Consider the following 18,032-nt stretch of genomic DNA (forward strand, 5'->3'; position numbering starts at 1 on the left):
CGCCTCAGCGGTCAGCTAGCTGTCAGCCGTGAACCTCCACTCTCTCCCTGGCCGCCCTGTTCCTAGCATTCGCGCCGGGGTCGCCGAGATCCTCGCGTTCCCGCCTGCCACCTTTAAGCCAAATCTCGCGATACTGCCACACAGCCCCATGGGAATTGTAGTTCTCGTACTTCAGCCAGGCCGCAGGCTGCAATCTCTGTGGTGCTTGGGAAATCTGATTTTGGGTGTGAGCCTCCGCAGATTATGCAACCAGTTGGAGTCTTGATTTCCTCATCTTTAAAATGAAGATGATATCCACCTAATATTCTATCACACATGAAGTTGCCATGAGTCGGAATCCCGTGGAAGACAACCAGTGGCTTTTTTTTTACTTTTTATGGTGATGTGGGTGAAAGTTTAAGGAGCTTTGGTGGTGTAGTGCCTAAGGCATTTGACTGCTAACCAGAAGGCTGGCAATTCAAACCCACCAGCCACTCCACAGAAGGAAGATGGGGCGATCTACTTATGTAGGGATTTACAGTTTCAGGAACCCAATGGGATCTCTACCAGTCCAAATCGACTGGATGGCAGTAGGGTTTTTTGGGGGGAGAGTGTGTGAAAGTTTATAGAGCAGATTTGTTTTCTGTTCAACAGTTCATACACATTTTGTTTTGTAACATTAATTGCAGTCCCCAGAATGTAATAGCTCTCTTCTCATTTCCTTCCTGTGGTTACCTTTCCCCAGTGTCCTCATTCCTATGCATTCCTGCCCTCTGAGCTATTTCCCTGTGCAAATGCTAACCTTCTGACCTCCCTTGGTTGATTGTTCTAAGAAATGCACCTCTCTGGTTAAGCATTCACCTGGTAGGCCTATCTATTGTTTGGCTGAAGGTTAAGCCACATAAGTGAGTTCAAGTCCAGACCCGAAAGGTGACTACAAGCCGTAGTCTTGGCAGTTTCACCAGTTTCTGTCAGACCAGTAACCATGGTCTTTTTTTTTTTTTTTTTTTACGATTTTGAGTTTTGTTCCATGTTTTTCTCCCACTCTATCCAAGATCTCCAATTTTGGTCCCTTTCTGAGTGGTTAGCAGTCGTAGCCAGGCACCATCTAGTTCTTTTGGTCTCAGGGTCAACTGGTGGCTTTTTAATGATTCAGTGAGTTAATGTTTAATTCAGGGTCTGATACAGTAAGCCAGACCATCAGTGAATATCCAAGCCAAACCAAATCAAACCCACTGCCATTGAGTCAATTCCAACTCAAGACACTATAGAACAGACTAGAACTGCCCTATAGAGTTTCCAAGGCTGTAAATCTTTAGAGAAGCTGAATGCTTCATCTTTCTCCCATGGAGCACCTTGTGAGTTCAAACCACCAACCTTTTGGTTAGCAACCGATTGCCTTAACCACTGTGCCACCAGAGCTTTTTCAATAAATGGCAGTCACTGCCTGTAAGCTCTATATCATCAAAAGTACTGGGCTGCAGGCTCCAGGATTGTGGTCCAGCAGAGATAGGATGTGCAAACATGCAGTTTTGAAATGAATTTCCGCTCTCAAAAGTTGTGTTAATGCTGGAGCCTCCATTTCCATGTTTTTCACCAGTTGACAGATGCCCACAACTTAAGAAGTTTTTGTGTCAACTGAACTAGAAGTTGGCTTCTGAGAACATGGAGTTCTCCTTTTTGCCAGACTCTGTTCCTAGATCAGGTATAAAGTATCAAGATACTGAAGCCAGGTACGGGCATATTTGTGCTTGTGTTTGAAAATAAAGCAAAGAGAAATTAGATGACTGCTTCTCAAAATAAGAGAACGGCAGAGGAAAGCATATCAACATCCCTTGTCATTTAGCTTTGACCCCTGTGCTACCTGACTTAATTTGCTAGGCTTTTGCAGGCACATTGTTGTTGTTGTTAGGTGCCATTGAGTCGTCTCCAACTCATAGCAACCCTATGCACAGCAGAAGTAAACACTGCCCAGTCCTGTGCCAACCCCACGATCCTTGCTGGACCTGAGCCCATCGTTGTAGCCACTGTGTCAATCCATCTCATTGAGGGCCTTCCCCTTTTTCGTTGAGCCTCCACTTTACCAAGCATGATATCTTTCTCCAGGGAATGGTCCCTTCTGACAACATGACCAAAGTAGGTGAGATGAAGTCTGGCCATTCTCGCTTCCAAGAAGCATTCCGGCTGCACTTCTTCCAGGACAGATTTGTTAGTTCTTTGAGCAGTCCATGGTACCTTCAGCATTTTTCACCAGCACCACAACTCAAAAGCATCAACTCTTCTTCAGTCCTCCTTATTCATTGTCCAGCTCTCACATTCATATGAGGTGATTGAAAATACCATGGTCACTGTCAAACACCTAAATGCAGTTTTTATTCCTTTATTTGTTAGTAGAGCCTCAAACTGATAATATGGAGAGGACACAAATATCTTTTGAAAACAATTTGGGATGTGAGTTTAAGTCTTTGCACAGTATTATTTTGTGTGTTCACATTATTAAAATTTATTTGTACAACTTGTTTAAACAAATACTGTGATGAAGTGAGGGAGGGAGGAGTGAGAAAGACGGGCAAGGGCCAGATTATGTGGGGTCTTGCAAGCTCCAGCAAAGTTTGGACACTATTCTAAATGCAATGGGAGGCCACTGGAGGGGTATGATGTAATCACATTGTGTGAAGAACACATTGTAGGAGAGAAGAGATTGGAAGCAGGGAGACATGTTGGATTAACTATAGATTAGAGATGATTTTATGTACTGGAAGGAAGAATTTAAGCATATTCTTTAGTGTTCTGTGCATACAGGAATTACATAAATCTGACCTGTCATCAACACTTCTTGAGCAAGGAGTTTTCAGAAAGTTAGTTGTCCAACCATACTGGTCATTGTCTGACAGTGAAAATGTGTAATAACAGCTATAATGATCTTTTGTACATGTTTATAAAGATTTAAACATGTATAAAAGATCATTATAGCCGTTAACAAAGCATGCCTTCCTATTTGTACCTTTGTGTAAATGATACATCCACATAAAAAAAGCCCTTCTCTCATGGTGGGTTCCACAGTCTGGTGTGCAGGCTTCTCACCCGTGTAGACCAGGAGCAATGGGACATTTCTCCAGTTAGGGCTCAGGGAAATCTTGACAATAACCAAGGATATTCACAATATCCACATCTTCATGATAACCACATTAGTTTGAAATAGATGTAATGGTGATTGGTGCTGGTGCTGGGGCTAGAAAAATCGTTTTCTTCCATAGTTCTGTATTTTCTAAAAGGTTTGAAGCATGGGTCCCTTTTATAATAAAGGACAACAAACTGAAAGAAAAAAAGGTAACAGCTGGAGTGTTATTTTTTCCTTTTGCAAGTTTTTCAATGGCTCAGTCTATTGTGTTTTTATACCCAATCATTAGAAATAATATGTACTAGGCTTCAATTTCACAGCTGTGGCATGTTATCAGGAGAAAGAAAAATGGGAAGGGTCAATCAAGAGAAAGGTTGAAGAAAGCCAAGAAGCCAGTGACTGGCTAGCTGGCAGTAATCTCCCTGGACAAATATATGGCTTCCTCTCTGATTTCCCACAACCACGCTGGCCCTTTAAAATATTATCCTTGTAAGAGTCCAGGGAGGGGGATGGTGTCTTGTTACCGTACAAATCCGGTCTATGCTGCTGATAAAACCCCTTCAATAGCTCCCAGTCGCTTGCAGAATAAAATCACAAATCCTTTAACTTGGCTCAGTTTGATTTGTTTTCTGCTACCCTGGCCTCCCCCTTCCAGGTTTTAAGGGCGGAGCCGAGCTCTTTTCAGCCTCAGGACCTTACAGGCTGGTTCCCGGGCCCAGAACAGATTAATTTATATCTCATTACCCAAGCTTTTCTTCGTCGTTTCTTCCAAGTCCTATACGACCCAATATAAACTTGGCCTCCGTCCCCATCTTCTCCTCTGTTCTGCTTATTCTTTTAAAGAGCTTATTTCTGTGATTAGACATCTCTTCGGGTGCATTCATCTTTATTGTCTGAAAGACGGGTCATAACACTTCTAGATAGTCTGGCTCCAGAAAAGAGGGGCCTGGTAGGTCTGGCTGCTGCACGGTGCCCAGCACACCGTAAGCGCCTATTCGGTTACTTTAAGTAGTCAGTCAGTCTATGCAGGCAACGGTTGAGTAGGCAGAGTCCCAACCTTGAAAAATGGTTCCTGAGGATCTTAGGGGGAGCTGAGGTCTGAGTCCCGCCCTCAGGAATGCCGCTGGCCCGGGGCCACGCGGGATTGGGGGTCCGCCCCTAGCTGGCTGCGCAACATCTCCCGATCACGGTCCGCAGGAACCAGACCTCTCCACTAGGCGGCGCTCCAGGCAGTGGCCGCCGAGCTCAGTGCGAAGCATCACGGGACTTGTAGTTTTAATGGGCAGGTGCCTACGGCGCTTGCGCATACATAAGTCTCGTCCCCTCCCCCCTAAATCAGGATTCTGAGTCTTTGTAAGGGTCAGTCAAAGCAACAGTGTCCCAAGCGAATACACGTCTCTCGTCTGCCGGTGACGAGCTGCGTTCTGTGAAAAACCTGCTCTGCGAGGACAGTTTTGATGCCCTGCAAAGCGGCCGGAATAAGCCCGCCCCCGCTCCGGAAGTGAGCTTCTTCTGGCGCGCTGCATTGTGGGGGGCGTAGTCCTCCTTCCCAGGCGGTCCTTCTCGGCGTCCCCGGGGCCGACTCCGGAGCGCAGGCAGGCAGCCGGGCAAGCGTCGCGGCGCGGGCCAGCAGGAATCGTATTCTGGGCGCGGGGCGCCGGTCCGGGCCGGCCGCACCGGGCAGCAGTAGTGGGAGGCCACCCGAGGCCTCGCACGGCGCCGCCCGTCGAGGGGCGGGCGGCGACGGACCCGCCGGGCCGTCGAAGGGCGCGGGAGGCCGGTGGGCCAGGTCAGGCCGCGCGGCGCAGCCATGCCTGGCTTTACGTGCTGCGTGCCGGGCTGCTACAACAACTCGCACCGGGACAAGGCGCTACACTTCTACACGTTCCCCAAGGACGCTGAGCTGCGGCGCCTGTGGCTCAAGAACGTGTCCCGAGCCGGCGTCAGTGGGTGCTTCTCCACCTTCCAGCCCACCACGGGCCACCGTCTCTGCAGCGTCCACTTCCAGGGCGGTCGCAAGACCTACACGGTGCGCGTCCCCACCATCTTCCCTCTGCGAGGCGTCAATGAGCGCAAAGTAGCTCGCAGACCAGCTGGGGCCGCGGCCGCCCGCCGCAGGCAACAGCAGCAGCAGCAGCAACAACAGCAGCAGCAGCAGCCACCACAACAGCAGCCGTCGCCGTCGGCCTCCACTGCCCAGCCTGCCCAGCTGCAGCCGAACCTGGTGTCTGCCTCGGCCGCCGTGCTCCTCACTCTTCAGGCCGCTGTAGACAGTAGCCAGGCTCCGGGATCCGTACCCCCGGCACCCATCACTCCCACCGGAGAAGATGTGAAGCCCATCGACCTGACGGTGCAAGTGGAGTTCGCTGCTGCAGAGGGCGCCGCAGCCGCAGCTGCCGCGTCGGAGTTGGAGGCTGCTACCGCAGGGCTGGAGGCCGCCGAATGCCCTATGGGTCCGCAGTTGGTGGTAGTAGGGGAAGAGGGCTTCCCTGATACCGGCTCCGATCACTCGTACTCGTTGTCGTCAGGCACCACGGAAGAGGAACTCCTGCGCAAGCTGAACGAGCAACGGGACATCCTGGCGCTGATGGAGGTGAAGATGAAGGAGATGAAGGGCAGCATTCGCCACCTGCGTCTCACCGAGGCCAAGCTGCGAGAAGAGCTCCGTGAGAAGGATCGGCTGCTGGCCATGGCTGTCATCCGCAAGAAGCATGGAATGTGAACGGTCCCCCTGTGGCCTGCAGGACTCCTGGACTTTCGCCAGCCCAGGGGGAACTCAGGCTGTTGTTGAACTCGCCCATACTCTTGGGGTACTGGCTGACAGTAATGAAGCTTAGAACGGGCTGGACTCTTGCTGGTGACCTGGCACCCTTGTTTTCTCCTGAATCGGCAGGGGTCTGGAGCCTCAGAGTCTGCACTGGTGACACCAGCAATTGTGACTTGGTCTTCCCCCCAGTTTACATTGCAGATTCTGGTTAAGCAGAGGTTTCAGAACCACTGAACTTGAAACTTAACCCCTAGGGATGCAGGTGGAATGCCCAGGGACTATGGCCTTGGGAAGTCAGTACCTTGAGGTTGGCCAGCAGAGACAACTTTTTTGTGTGTAGTGATAAGAGATCCAAATAACATCAGTTCTCCTTTTCATGCTTTTCCTTCCCAGGTGTGGCCTGTGATTCTAATGGGGACTGGCAGACGTGTGCCTCTCTTCCGTCTAGGCCCTTCCTCCCCAGGAGGTGGTCTGTGATGGGATCTGGGTGACTTGCTTGCCAGATCCAGGAGATCCAGCTTGCCAGGGACTTAAGTTTATCCTGTTTTGTTTGCTACTGGTTACAAATTCTATTTTCTGTACAATTAGACTAAAGTTTTCACTGTGTTTGTTTGGCAAAACGAATTAAACAGAAAATAAGGTTTTTATTTGGGTTTGAGGTTTTATTTTGGGTTTATGTGTCTCTGAACTGTAGGAGAATAGGCCTCAGCCTTAAGTTTGAAGGACCAGGCTGACGCTGAGAGCAGAGATGCTTCAATGAGCAGGCTTCTTCATAAAGGGGCCCTAAGCACATAGACCCTGGCCCTCAGAAGGCCTTTGCAGAGTTCCTGGCCAAGCTTATCCTGACAAGCCCAGAAACTGTATTAGATGGTCCTAGTTTGTCCGTAGCTTATCTCCCTGTCCTTTAAGCAATGAGGAAGAAACTAAGGTGAATTATGACAACTCACCTTTATAAAGGTTTTGAATTTCCTCTTGAATTCTTAACCTGGGTTGAATTTTGCTCACCATTACATCTTTAGGCCTAGCACCGTGTCACTCATGGGCATGCATTTTCTTAATAATTCAATGAAAACCACAGGTGGAGCCAGCCAGGGCTACTAGAGGTACAAGGGCTGTTAATACAGATACCTTTTGGCCTTAGTACGCCTTCAGGGTGAAAGAATGGATCCATAGAGGACATGAGGAGCAGCATTTGGGATTTGTGCCCTTAGTCTTGGCTGCTGCTTTCTTTAGATACGATATTGGTGGGCACACTAATTTTTATGTACAGCTCCAAATAATTCAGTTCAAAGCCAATGGGGAGAGAAGTCTGCTTACTAAGGGTGTTGGGGAATAAAAGCACACTTTTTGGGCTCTATAAAACAAGACTTTTCTCTGTGGTACTTAGGGACAAAGCCAGCTACTTGGAGACCTGCTCTGTGGCTGCAAGCCTCAGCTTACAACACTCCTCTAGCCTCTGTCCTCCTCCTGGCCCCTTGGTACCAAGTGGGGAAACAAGTCTCTAATGGAAGTGGGGGGTAGGGATAGATTGTGCGGGGGGGGGGGTGGGGGGGTGGAGTGGGGTGATGGTTGCAGGAGGAGGAGTTAGATCTGTCTGAGGTTGACTGCCTGGTCCGGGGTGGTGGAGCACTGTAGTGTTTCCAGGCCAGCTGGGAAGCCCTTGGTAGCTACTGGACCAGTTAGGAGTGAGGGCTTGTGTCTCCTTTACCTCATTTTTTTTAAGGGACTTTGCTATTTCTGCTTAGGATTTCTTAAAACCTCAGCAGCACTCCTAGACAGGGTGATGAGGGTAAGGCTCTGGCCAGGACCCTCCCTAATGTCTGAATGTTACATGTCCAGTGTTTGTTTTTTAGGGGAAGAGAACAGCTCACAGAACAAGGAAGGTGCACTACAAGCAGGGTAATGCATTTCTTCCTGGCTGGGTGATAAGAGAAGCATCTCGTCAGGAAAAACTGGTACAGACCTGGGATTTTTAAATAGAACTCGGGTTTGGTCTTACCAGCCATGGGTGGTGAGAAGGTATAGAACCCTTCTGGAAGAACAAAAAAATACTGTACTGAGAGACTCTGTGGTCAGGTGGGAAGGCGTGGAACTGCCTGTAGAAGCCTTGTAATTTTCCTTATCTGCGGTCCCATGGGTTAGCCTAAGCCTAGGGACAGGCCTCACTCCACACACCCGTTTGCGTTGCCAAAGAAACCATCAAATGGGCTTCCTTGAACGGAAAGGGCAACGGGTGGGAGGGGTATTATTTATGATTTGGTTACTTAAGTCACTGGGGAGCTTTACGTCAATCGGTTATCTTTCCTCATTAATAAAAATTAAACTTAGCTGCCCCACCTGCTGCAGAAAAACTTAGGGGAATGTTTTGAAGACCAAGTGTGAGAGTAGGGACGGCTGCAAGCAGCAGCTGTATCTTCCTTCCAGTCGGCCTCCACTACAGGGGTATTTGTGCGTCCGGCCCGGAGCCTCGTCTGCCCCAAACTAGCACTAGGTCGGACTGGCTCCAGGGTAAGGCCCGCGACTACTGGGACGGCAAAAGCTATGAGTTCCACTGCAACCTACAGAGGCCGCACAGCGGAGGGGCGGCCTAAGGCCCAAAGGGGAGGGGGTTTCGCGAGCGGAAACAGCCCTGAGGCCCAGGGAGGGGCAGCTGGGCCAGCTTAGGGCCAGGCGGGGCTCTCATGGAGGCGGAGCCAACTTCCTGGGGCTGCGCAGACTGGGCGGGGCTGGGCCGGCTGGGACCGAGGACAACTGAGCCCTGATCCGAGATAGGCGCCAACCTCCGGTGTTCCAGAGACTTCCGCTAGACCACAATTCTCAGGGGCTCGCCCCGGCAGCCTCTTTCTTTAGCTTAGCCTCACCTCCCGCGCTGCGGGCAGTCTTTGGGCCTCGGCGCATAGCATGCCGGGAACTGTAGTTTTGTCCTGGCGCACCTATACCAGAAAAGAGCGCGGTGGGACTGTGTTTCCCAGGGTGCAGCGGGGTGAGCGAGGGAAGGCAAGGGGGAAGGGACAGTCGGTCGCAGACCGCGCTGGGTTGCCGCCGCCGCTGCCGCCATCGTGCCAGCCCCTCGGGTGAGTGTTCGGGCCACAGCGCAGGGGCGGGGGCTGGGCCGCAGAAGCCGCGCTCCGGGCCGTCCGGAGTCTCCACTGCGAGTCCCCGAGCAGCCACTCCCCTCCCCCTCCCGGCGGCCCTAAACCGCGCGGGGCCGGGGCCATGTGTCGCGCGCGACTCCGCCTCCCGCCGGTCCTCTGAGGCGGCGGCCGGGGGGAACGTAGGGAGAACCCGCCAGGCGCCTATCCGGGCAGTCTGTGCCTACTGCGCGCATGCACTGGTCTGCACCCTGGCCAGGCTTTTTTCTCTAGTTCGGACCACCCGGATGGGGTTCTCCGGGCCCCGCCCCGCTTAGCCTGGCCTGTCCAAATCCTGCACACTCTGCAGGCAGGCCAGCAGGCCGACCCCGGTCCTGCTTCTTGCCACCCTCCTGCGAAGGATCCGGGGATGGGCAGCGCGCTACTCGGCTCGCTTCGAAGTCAACATGGGTAAGGGCGTCAGCCAACGCTGCCCGGACTTGGTACCCTCACTCAGTACTCAGCTACGGAGTAGGCGAACGCTCCCCTGTTTCCCCCCCGGGAAGAGCACGAAATTCTCCAGCCCTTCTTGGAATCCCTGCCGTAGGTATTCTTGCTTAGAGGGCAGAATCAGGGAATCTGGGATCGAAGGGGGTCGGTCCCACGCAGGACTTCACCTCTAGCCAGTCTTTGGAGATCTGAGCCCGATGCTGTTAGGGGCGCGGTGGCATCAGGCTGATAGGTCCAGCCCCCGCCTTTTTCTATCCGTTACCATGCCCCAGCTGTGGGTGGGTTGGCCGGCAGTGTTAGTGGAAAAAGGGAGGAAGGAAGTCACGGAGGTGAGATTGGATGTGTGAGCTTCTAAGGTCTGTTTTAGATGCCCCGTCCCCGAGTCAGCATGGAACTGCTCAACAGGGAAGGATGACTGTCCATGAGAATGGTAGTGGTAAGATGGGATTTAATGGAGAACAATGTAGAATCCAGGCCAGAGGTCTGTGAGCCCTGTGTGAAGTAAGAGAGATCTTGCTTGTAGTTGGGGTTCATTTGAGCTGTAGGCCTCAGTTTCAGAATCTAGGGCCATTCTGAAGTGTGGCAGCTGCATAGTCAGGTTTCCTTGCTTGCTTGGTTCCCAAGGGCTGGAGCTGCCTATGAACAACAGGCAGGAAGTTGGACCTTGGGAAATTGTCTTTAATGATAGTTCCAGGGACCCCATTGAATTTTGGGAGAATGGATATATTTGACCTGAGAGTATTGTTGTAGCAGGCTTTGTAAAGACATTTTTGACGGAGTGATGATAACTTCAGAGACCAGTCCAGAAAAGATAGTAGGACTTGGGGAAGAGGTCTCTTGGCAAGGCTTGATTCCTCTGACCCAGTGCAGCTTTAAAGCCATAGTTCTTGCAGACCTGGCCTCAACAACAAGCAGGATGCCAAGTCTCAGAGGAGGGCTTAGTTGGACCCATGATGCAGAAAGCTTCTGGCTAGCTTCTTTCTTTCTCTCTCTCTTTTTTGCCTTGAACATTTCCCAGTGGTGTTTTTTTTTTCTTTTTTTCCTGGTCCTTGGGCTCTAGCTCCGGAAGTTTCCCTGCAGTTGAATTGCAATGCCTAGACATTCTCCCTGGTGAAGTAGAGAAGGCAAGGATACTGCCCAGAAATCCTCACCAGGGCTTACCTTTCCCTGAACTCACTTTTCCTATTTTGTATCCTGAGGTCATGAGGACATGGAAATCAGATTTATCCCGCAGGCTTAGAAGAGGCTCGGTTTGCCAGTGTAGGTGGGCAGCAGGACACATAGGGTCAATGAGGTGGCCATCTCAATCTGAGAAATGAGAGAACCTTGATGTTCTTCAGAATCTATCTATACCCTTCTTTCTTACAGGGCTGACTTGGGAGGTGGGGCCTGGTGTGGGGCAGTTGGGATGTGGCTACACAAATCCTGAGGACAGATGTTGGGATGCCTGGCTTCTCAACTGGCTGAAAACTAGGTCTCTTAGTGACTTTGAACCCAGATCTCTTCTTCAAACCATGTTTGCTGTCTTTGCATTTGGTGAATTGTGTTGGGATGAATGATTTGACACAGAATTCTCAAATTTTGGAATTGAAGGCACCTTACATCAAAAATTCTAGAGTTCCCTTGGTAGGTATTGAAATTCTATTTTCCTTTTTTCTTACCGGTGATTGGAGTACCAAAGTAGAAAGGCTGTTAGTGGGCCCACTCTCCTTTCCAGTGCCTGGCAGCAACCTCAGAGTGGTAGACCTCCAGTGTGGGCCCAGGAAGGTCTGGGGTCCTTTGAGCAAGGCCATCACCACTCCAAATTGCTATGACTGCTGAGTCTAGCTATTCATTTCCCCAGGGGTCTCTGCTGGATGTTCTCACAGTGCTGGGAATCTCTCCAGAATTTCTTTGTCTGTAGCCTTCCAGTGCCCTGACTGGAGACTGGGTTTGTGACTTTTGCTCCTTTCACTGAGATTCTCTCATAGTCACATTTGTTCAAGTGCTGAGTCGTTGTTCTGGGAGTGGTACCAATCAGGGTGTCTTCCCAGGGTGAGAGACAGAGGAGCCCTCCTCAAGGATGGAAGGTCCAATAGACCTGGCCAAGGGGGCTCCTTGGGTGTCCCTTCAACAGATGGCCGTGACAGTGGGGTTTAGGTAGGGATAGGTGTCAGCAGGGGCTTCAGAAATCCTGATGCTGCTTGTTTTACAGTCCAGTTCAGCTCATCCTTACTGAGTCCTCCAGGTGGAAGAATAGTGGGCCTGGAGGATGTGTCCTTTTTTGCAGGAGTGAAGTAGTTCCACAGAGTTTTCCATAGGGTGGACATTGAAAGTTGGGTAAGATTTCTATGGGCTGACATTGAGTTGAACGTCCTGTTGGTCCTTTTGAGAGTGATGTTATGTGCTTGGGGTTGGATTGCAGTTGGTTACCCCTTCCCCAGCTTTGCCATTCTGTGATTCTCTTGCTTTGACCACATGTGGCAGGAATTCTTTATCCCTTCTTGAGGGACGTAGCTCTGTAGATTTTCCCCACAGGAATTTCCAGGTCCAAGCGATGGGATCATTCTGGTCATCCTGGCCACCAGGCCTGTGTTAACACTATCTCTCTTCTTACCCTATCAGTTGGAGTGGGTCTTTCTGGGCACAATACTATCACTCAGGTCTGGCTGGGGATGTCTTTCAACAGCCAGGAAACAGGGATGAAGGAGGGCCATGGATGGCCCTGCCACCCGCCCCAGTGCTCCCACCTCTGGCTGACCTGAGAAGGCTGAGAACTTCCCTCTCACTGCCCTGGACCCTACTCCTTATTTGTTGCTGGTACCACCTATGTACTAGCTCCCTAAGACCCCAGGCTGAAGAAGATGCTACCTTGGAGATGGAGAACTGAGGGGTGTTTGCTTCAGTAGCCTCAGAAAACTAGAGGATTCTGCAGTGTTTGTTTCTGAAGCCTTAGATACTCATCTGAGGCCCTGGGAATAATCAGGGCAGAAACTGCAAAGCCTGCTGCTCCCGGAAGGACTTCTGTGTGTAGAGACATTAGTTTCTATAAAAGACAACATCGTGGTGGCACCAGACCTCCTCGACTAACTTCACAGGGAAAGGGGAGAATGATTATCAGCCCAAAGCTGATCGCTGTGGGTGGAAATCAAGCATACTTCACCTTCCAACCTTTTGAACCAATTTTCACACCAACAGTCCCCCCCACAGCCCTCTACTCCTGTGCTGGGTTTGATAGTTTGTTGCAATGCTCACACAAAACTCACAGACCATACTCTAGATTTGGGGGTTTATTAGGGAAGTAACAGTTGTGGTGGTGCAGCAATTAAGGTTTTCAGCTGCTAACCAATAGGTGGGTGGTTTGAACCCACCAGCCGTAAATATTTACAGTCTTGCAAACCCTATGGGCAGTTCTATTCTGTCCTGTAGGGTCACTTTGAGTTGGAATCCACTTGATGGCAGTGGGTTTGGGTTTTTTTTGTTGTTGCTGCTGTTGTTTAACAGGTCATAATTCAGTATGAGGAATGACTCAGGATACATTTCTTCAGTCAGGAGAGCTCCTTGCTTTGCTCCCAGACAGACTTCTTCCTCAGCCCCTGGGCCCCTCGGGCTGGCCTCTGCCCTGCTCCGGCAAGTATTCCAAAGGTGTTTAGCTCCCTGATAAGTGTCCTATTCCACCAGGAAGCCTCCTCCCCAAAGGCACTCAACTCTCTTGCTCTGTGGGCTGGCATACCCACTGTAGCCACCTTGCTCTCCAGCCTACTCCTCTGTCTTGCATTGGTCTGGTTCTGCTGCTTCCATTTCTCATTGTGTCATGTCATCTCTAATGTTACAGTGTGTGCTCTCTTGCTCACTCGTTCTCTTTCCTTGGTCTAGGAGGTTCTTAGCACAGGGAACCTGGGTCCAAAGGACATGCTTTGCTCCTGTCTCTTTTTCTTGGTGTTAGTAAGGTTCCCCCCAACCCCCCACTCTGGGATTGGCTCTCTTTTTTAAGCCTAGGAGGATGGCTGACTCGACGGCACATAACAACAACAACAACAGCAGGATGGCAAAACTGGCCAATCCCCTTGTTACAGTTCCATATACCTTATTTTCATGGTCTTATCCTCACAGGGGTTCCCTGTACCTTATTTACATTCTTAGCAGGCTCTCCAGTCTTATTGGTGGGTCACAAACACAGTATTGGCATAGTCCCAGCAATCATTTTATGGGAATCACAAAGTTAAGTGATTCACTGTACTGCAGTTCAACTTGCAGATAGTTTCAGACCTTCAAGAACGTAAGTTCAGAGTTGTTCTTTTTTCCTCCCTCAGTTGTTCTTGTGGTATAAACCTGCTCTGACTGTTGAGAATGTACTTTCCATCTTAAGGGGTGTACTGCTTGCTGATTTCAGAGGGGCAGAAAAGGTCAGTGTTCCATCCCTCGCTACTGGATCTTGCCATCTGTGTGCTTTCTGATACTGCCTTTTGGCTCTCAGTGGTTCCAATCCACGCCATTTTGTGGTCATTCTAATGCTGGCTGTGACAGTGGCCTTGTGTGGTCTTGAATTCTTTCTTAACCTCTTACAACCATGGTTTCTTCATCTACAAAATAAAGATAATCATACCAGCTTTATGGGGCTTGTGGGACTCAAATAAAAGAACAAACGCTAATGTCAGGCTACAATAGGCACTCCTTCCACCAGCCTGTGGATGCCACGTTCATCCCTTTATTCCCCTTCTCATCTTAGTATCACAGCGACAGCGGTCAGGCATGATGATGGCTGGCTATGAGGATGGTCACTTAGAGGCTACCTCCTAGACCCAGGGCCCCACATGGGGAGCCAAGTCCATGTGTACCTGACTGGCAAGTTCATGGCCTGGGACTCAGTTCCTAGATGCAGGCAGTTTGAAAGGGCAGGAACCCCAGAGATCGTCTGAGCCATCCAGGAAAAGGAGATTACCCAGGGAGTGAGTAAGTACAGTGCAGGGAGACCAAATACAGGCTTTGGGGTTTGGCCAGCTAGGCAGAAGAGGAAAAGGCCCTCGGGGTCCTGGGGTACTTAAGTCTAAAGTGTCTGCTCCAGAAAAGAATTCTGTCCTGTCTGGCCATCTGGGGACCAGACCTTGGCTGTTTTCTCTGCAGACTTCAGGGGAGCAAGAGTGGTGGACTGGGCAGCTGCCATTCCTGGGTTGAGGTCTACTCTGTGGTGTGCTGTCTTCTCCAAGAGGCTGATACACCCTTCCTCTTGCTACCTGTTGATCTAGTGTTCACTTCGGAACTGGCAATAACTCCTTACAGCTGGGTCCTGCTTTATACTTGGAATTGATTTCCCCTGACGTCTTTGCAATTATAGATGAGGACAGTGTCAGTGGGTGACATTTCCAGGGAGAGGGGAGGCAGAACTAGAGGCCAGGCCTTGAGGTGGGGCTATGAGCTTGCTGGTCAGTTTCAGATATCCCACAGGTGACCAGGGCCTTGGGAGTGAGAGGGAGAGTCAGGGCTAAGGCCCACTTGCCACACTACCTCATGACCTCAGACAGATAAGTAGGTAGACGACAAAGGATTGTTCGTTATGGCTTGGACAGAAGGTGTGGGTGGAAGGGAAGTGGGTTGCTCAGCCACTTAAATTGAGCTGACCTTGCCCAGAACTCACTCCTCCAGAAAAGGGCTGCCTCTCAGCCAGCCTCCTACGCATTCATAGATTTAGTCAATAAATAGTTTTTGAGGGCTGGGCCAGATGCCACGGGAACAGGGGTGACCACAGTAAACATCTCATATGGTCTGTCAGGGAGACCAACTATATGCAAATATGTAAGTGTGCAATCTCATATGGTGATAAATACTAAGAGAAGATAATAAATGGTGAAATGATTGACTAAGGCAGCTACTTGAGACTGAGTTATTAGGGAAGGTGTCTGAGGAGGTGGCATTTGACACATACATGACAAAGAGCCACATGATGGTCAAGGTCTAGGGGAAGAATGATGCAGGTAGAAAGATTAATAGTTGCAAAGCCCTGGGGTGAAAACAGGCTTGGCATGTTGTAGAAACAGGAAGGTGCCCAGTGTAGCTGCAGATGAGGGTGGGAACAGGTGGTAGGGAACATGAGGTTGGAGAGCCGGTAGGGCCAGATCACCCAGGGCTTTAAAGGCAGGAGAAGTGTTTGGGGCCTGTATTCCAGGTGTGATGGGAAATCATTGGAGGGCCATAGACAGGATACCCAGCACCCCTCAGACTGTGAAATCAGGGGAGTGGTTAGTTCCTGGAGGACAGGTGTGTCTTCCTGTCTTTGGTGACAGCCTACCCATCTCACCTCCAACACATGGGCCCATTAGGTTTTAAGCCACAGTTGGCTGTCATTCCCTCTCTTGGAGGAGCCCTTCGTAGACTGCAGAGCTGTGTTTGGAGCCTGGCTTTCAGCAGGTATAAGAGACATGGCCAGGTTGGCACCTAATTTCACGGGCTGCACTGGGGGTTTGGCACATCCGCTGAACTCCCCTGTGGGCCTTAGTGATGGCTCCTCAGACATAGGAGCATCTTTCTGTGTACCAGCTTGGAGCTAATGACATCCCCTTCTCTGTTGCTCTTCTGTCCCTATTCCCCCAGGTCCAGCTAGGCCAGGATCTGTCCCTACTTGGAAGGTTTGGAAAAGCCATGAGGCCATCCCCCATGAAAATGCTCATCGTTGGGACTGGTGATTTTGGTGTGGAAATATGCCTGGCACCTTTGGAGGCAAAAGCCTTGGTTCCAGCCTGCTTGCCCCTCTCACAGGCCCAGGCTAAAGCCCTGCGTGCCCGGAGCAGCACTCTCGCTGACATGGTCTGTTTTTCATCTCCAGACCAGGGCGTTGTTGGGAATCCTGACTCTGGAGTCCACTAAACTAGTTCAGTCCATTCCACTTTAGTGGACTGGTTGACCTTTCGCAAGTTAACCTCACTAACATGGAGCATATTAACACCGAGTATACTTTACTCACAGGGTGTTGTTAGCATGGGAAGCCCTGAGTACATTTCTACACGAATAAGCATTAGTGAAAATGGTACCTTATCAGCCAGTCACTGCTACTTCAAGAGTTTTGTTTCTGAAAACACTGCCTCAGAATTTGAGGATGAAAGTGAAGTTTTTTTGTTGCTTAATGGATCTCCTGGACCAGAGGTCTTAACTGGGTCCTATGACTGAACTTAAGCAAGTCTGAACAACCTGAAAGTTTTCACAAGGCTGGCTCTGCGCCTGTGTAGATGCACACATGGGGGCTACAGTGTTCGAGACAGTCTTAGAAGGTCTTTGCACCTACAGAGACGTAAAGGTCAGCAAAGGCCAGTGCTCAGTAGGCAAGAGGTCATTTCTGCTCCTCGTGGAGCCTGGCTTCAGTCAGCCTGCAGACTGTTGGGGTGAAGCTGGAGATGGCATGGTTAGCAACCCTCTTGGAAGAGCTGCAGGAGAAGCTGTCATAAAGGTCAGTCTCCAGTCTGGCGTGAGGCTACCTCTGCCTTGTTATTTTGCGTACATCCAAGCTTGTTATTTCTGCTGTCAGTGTGTTGGATTCAAGGTCAGGGCTTGCTAGCCATCTTGGGGAGTGCTTCGTCAGCCAGGCCCGGCCCCCTCCCCTGCATTACATCGGAATGGGAGGAGGGATCAGCACCCTGCTTCTTTCTTTAAACTCAGGAATGCTGCCTCCCTGCCACGAATTGAGAGAGGTGGGAAGTGGATCTAGCACAGTGATTGGAATCTGAAGCCATAAATCTTGCAGTTTGCCGTGCCACACTGTGCGAGGGCACAATGGAGCCTCAGAGCCCAGAGCCACAGTGCTCCCAGGCAGAGGAGTAGGCCCCAGGTCTGCAGGATGGGTTTACATGTGAAAGAGAACATGGCCTAGAGGGGGCTGTGGGGTCAGCATTTGAGTCTAGGGTTGGGAAAAAAAAAAAAAAAACTCACTGCCATTGAGTCGATTCTGACTCATAGCGACCCCCATTAGGTTTCTGAGGATGTAAATCTTTGTGGAAGTAGATTGCTCAGTCTTCCTTTTGTGGAATGGTTGGTGGGTTTGAACCACCAACCTCCTAGTTAGCAGTCAAATGCCTTAGGCGCTATGCCACCAGAGTTCCTTTGAGTTTGAGATGGAGTCCCTTGATGGGTGAGGCCTAAACAGTGACTTGGAGGAAGAGCTGGAACTGACCAGGCAGATGAGGGAAGGGAAGACATTTTGGCAAGGGGACTTAGCTGTGCAAAAACCTGGTGGGCCAGTGCCCACTGGGGTCTGGTGTTTGTGTATGGATCTGGATTGAGGTAAAAGGGAATGGCTGTGGGGGAGGGCAGGGATAGGTGTGGATGGCCACCTGCGGCACTCACAGGGCTGGCTTTTACCCAAAGGCCACAGTCTTGCTGGCGAGGGCCATGGCCAGCTTTGCATTTTAGAAAAACTCAGGGATGCCCAGAGCTAGCAGAAGGAATACACTGGCCTTGGCCAGAGGAAAGACCCAGCTGTCAGCACTGATGTACTGGACAAGCTTGGGGCAAGACCACCACTTCGCTGCACCTCGGTATTCTCACCTGTAAAACGGGATGACAGTGGAATCTGACCACCCGGCTGCTGGGATCACTACATGGAAATATGTGAAGGTCA

The 18,032-nt window shown here is 50.6% G+C and overlaps 1 protein-coding gene across 1 annotated transcript; it reads left to right on the forward strand.

Moving 5' to 3' along the window:
- The first annotated feature begins 4,910 nt into the window (after positions 1-4,910).
- On the forward strand, positions 4,911-5,822 carry THAP11 (THAP domain containing 11). Its single transcript, XM_007940268.2, has one exon. It carries the CDS (start codon positions 4,911-4,913, stop codon positions 5,820-5,822), a length of 912 nt encoding a protein of 303 aa, XP_007938459.1.
- The last annotated feature ends 12,210 nt before the right edge of the window (positions 5,823-18,032 follow it).

Source organism: Orycteropus afer, unplaced genomic scaffold (assembly GCF_000298275.1).
Source record: "Orycteropus afer afer isolate SDZICR_OR568_19922 unplaced genomic scaffold, OryAfe1.0 scaffold00067, whole genome shotgun sequence".
Classification (NCBI taxonomy): Eukaryota; Metazoa; Chordata; class Mammalia; order Tubulidentata; family Orycteropodidae; genus Orycteropus; species Orycteropus afer.

Excerpts from the sequence above, each read along its gene's own strand:
- THAP11 (XM_007940268.2), top strand. The coding sequence starts at position 4,911 with ATGCCTGGCTTTACGTGCTGCGTGCCGGGCTGCTACAACAACTCGCAC.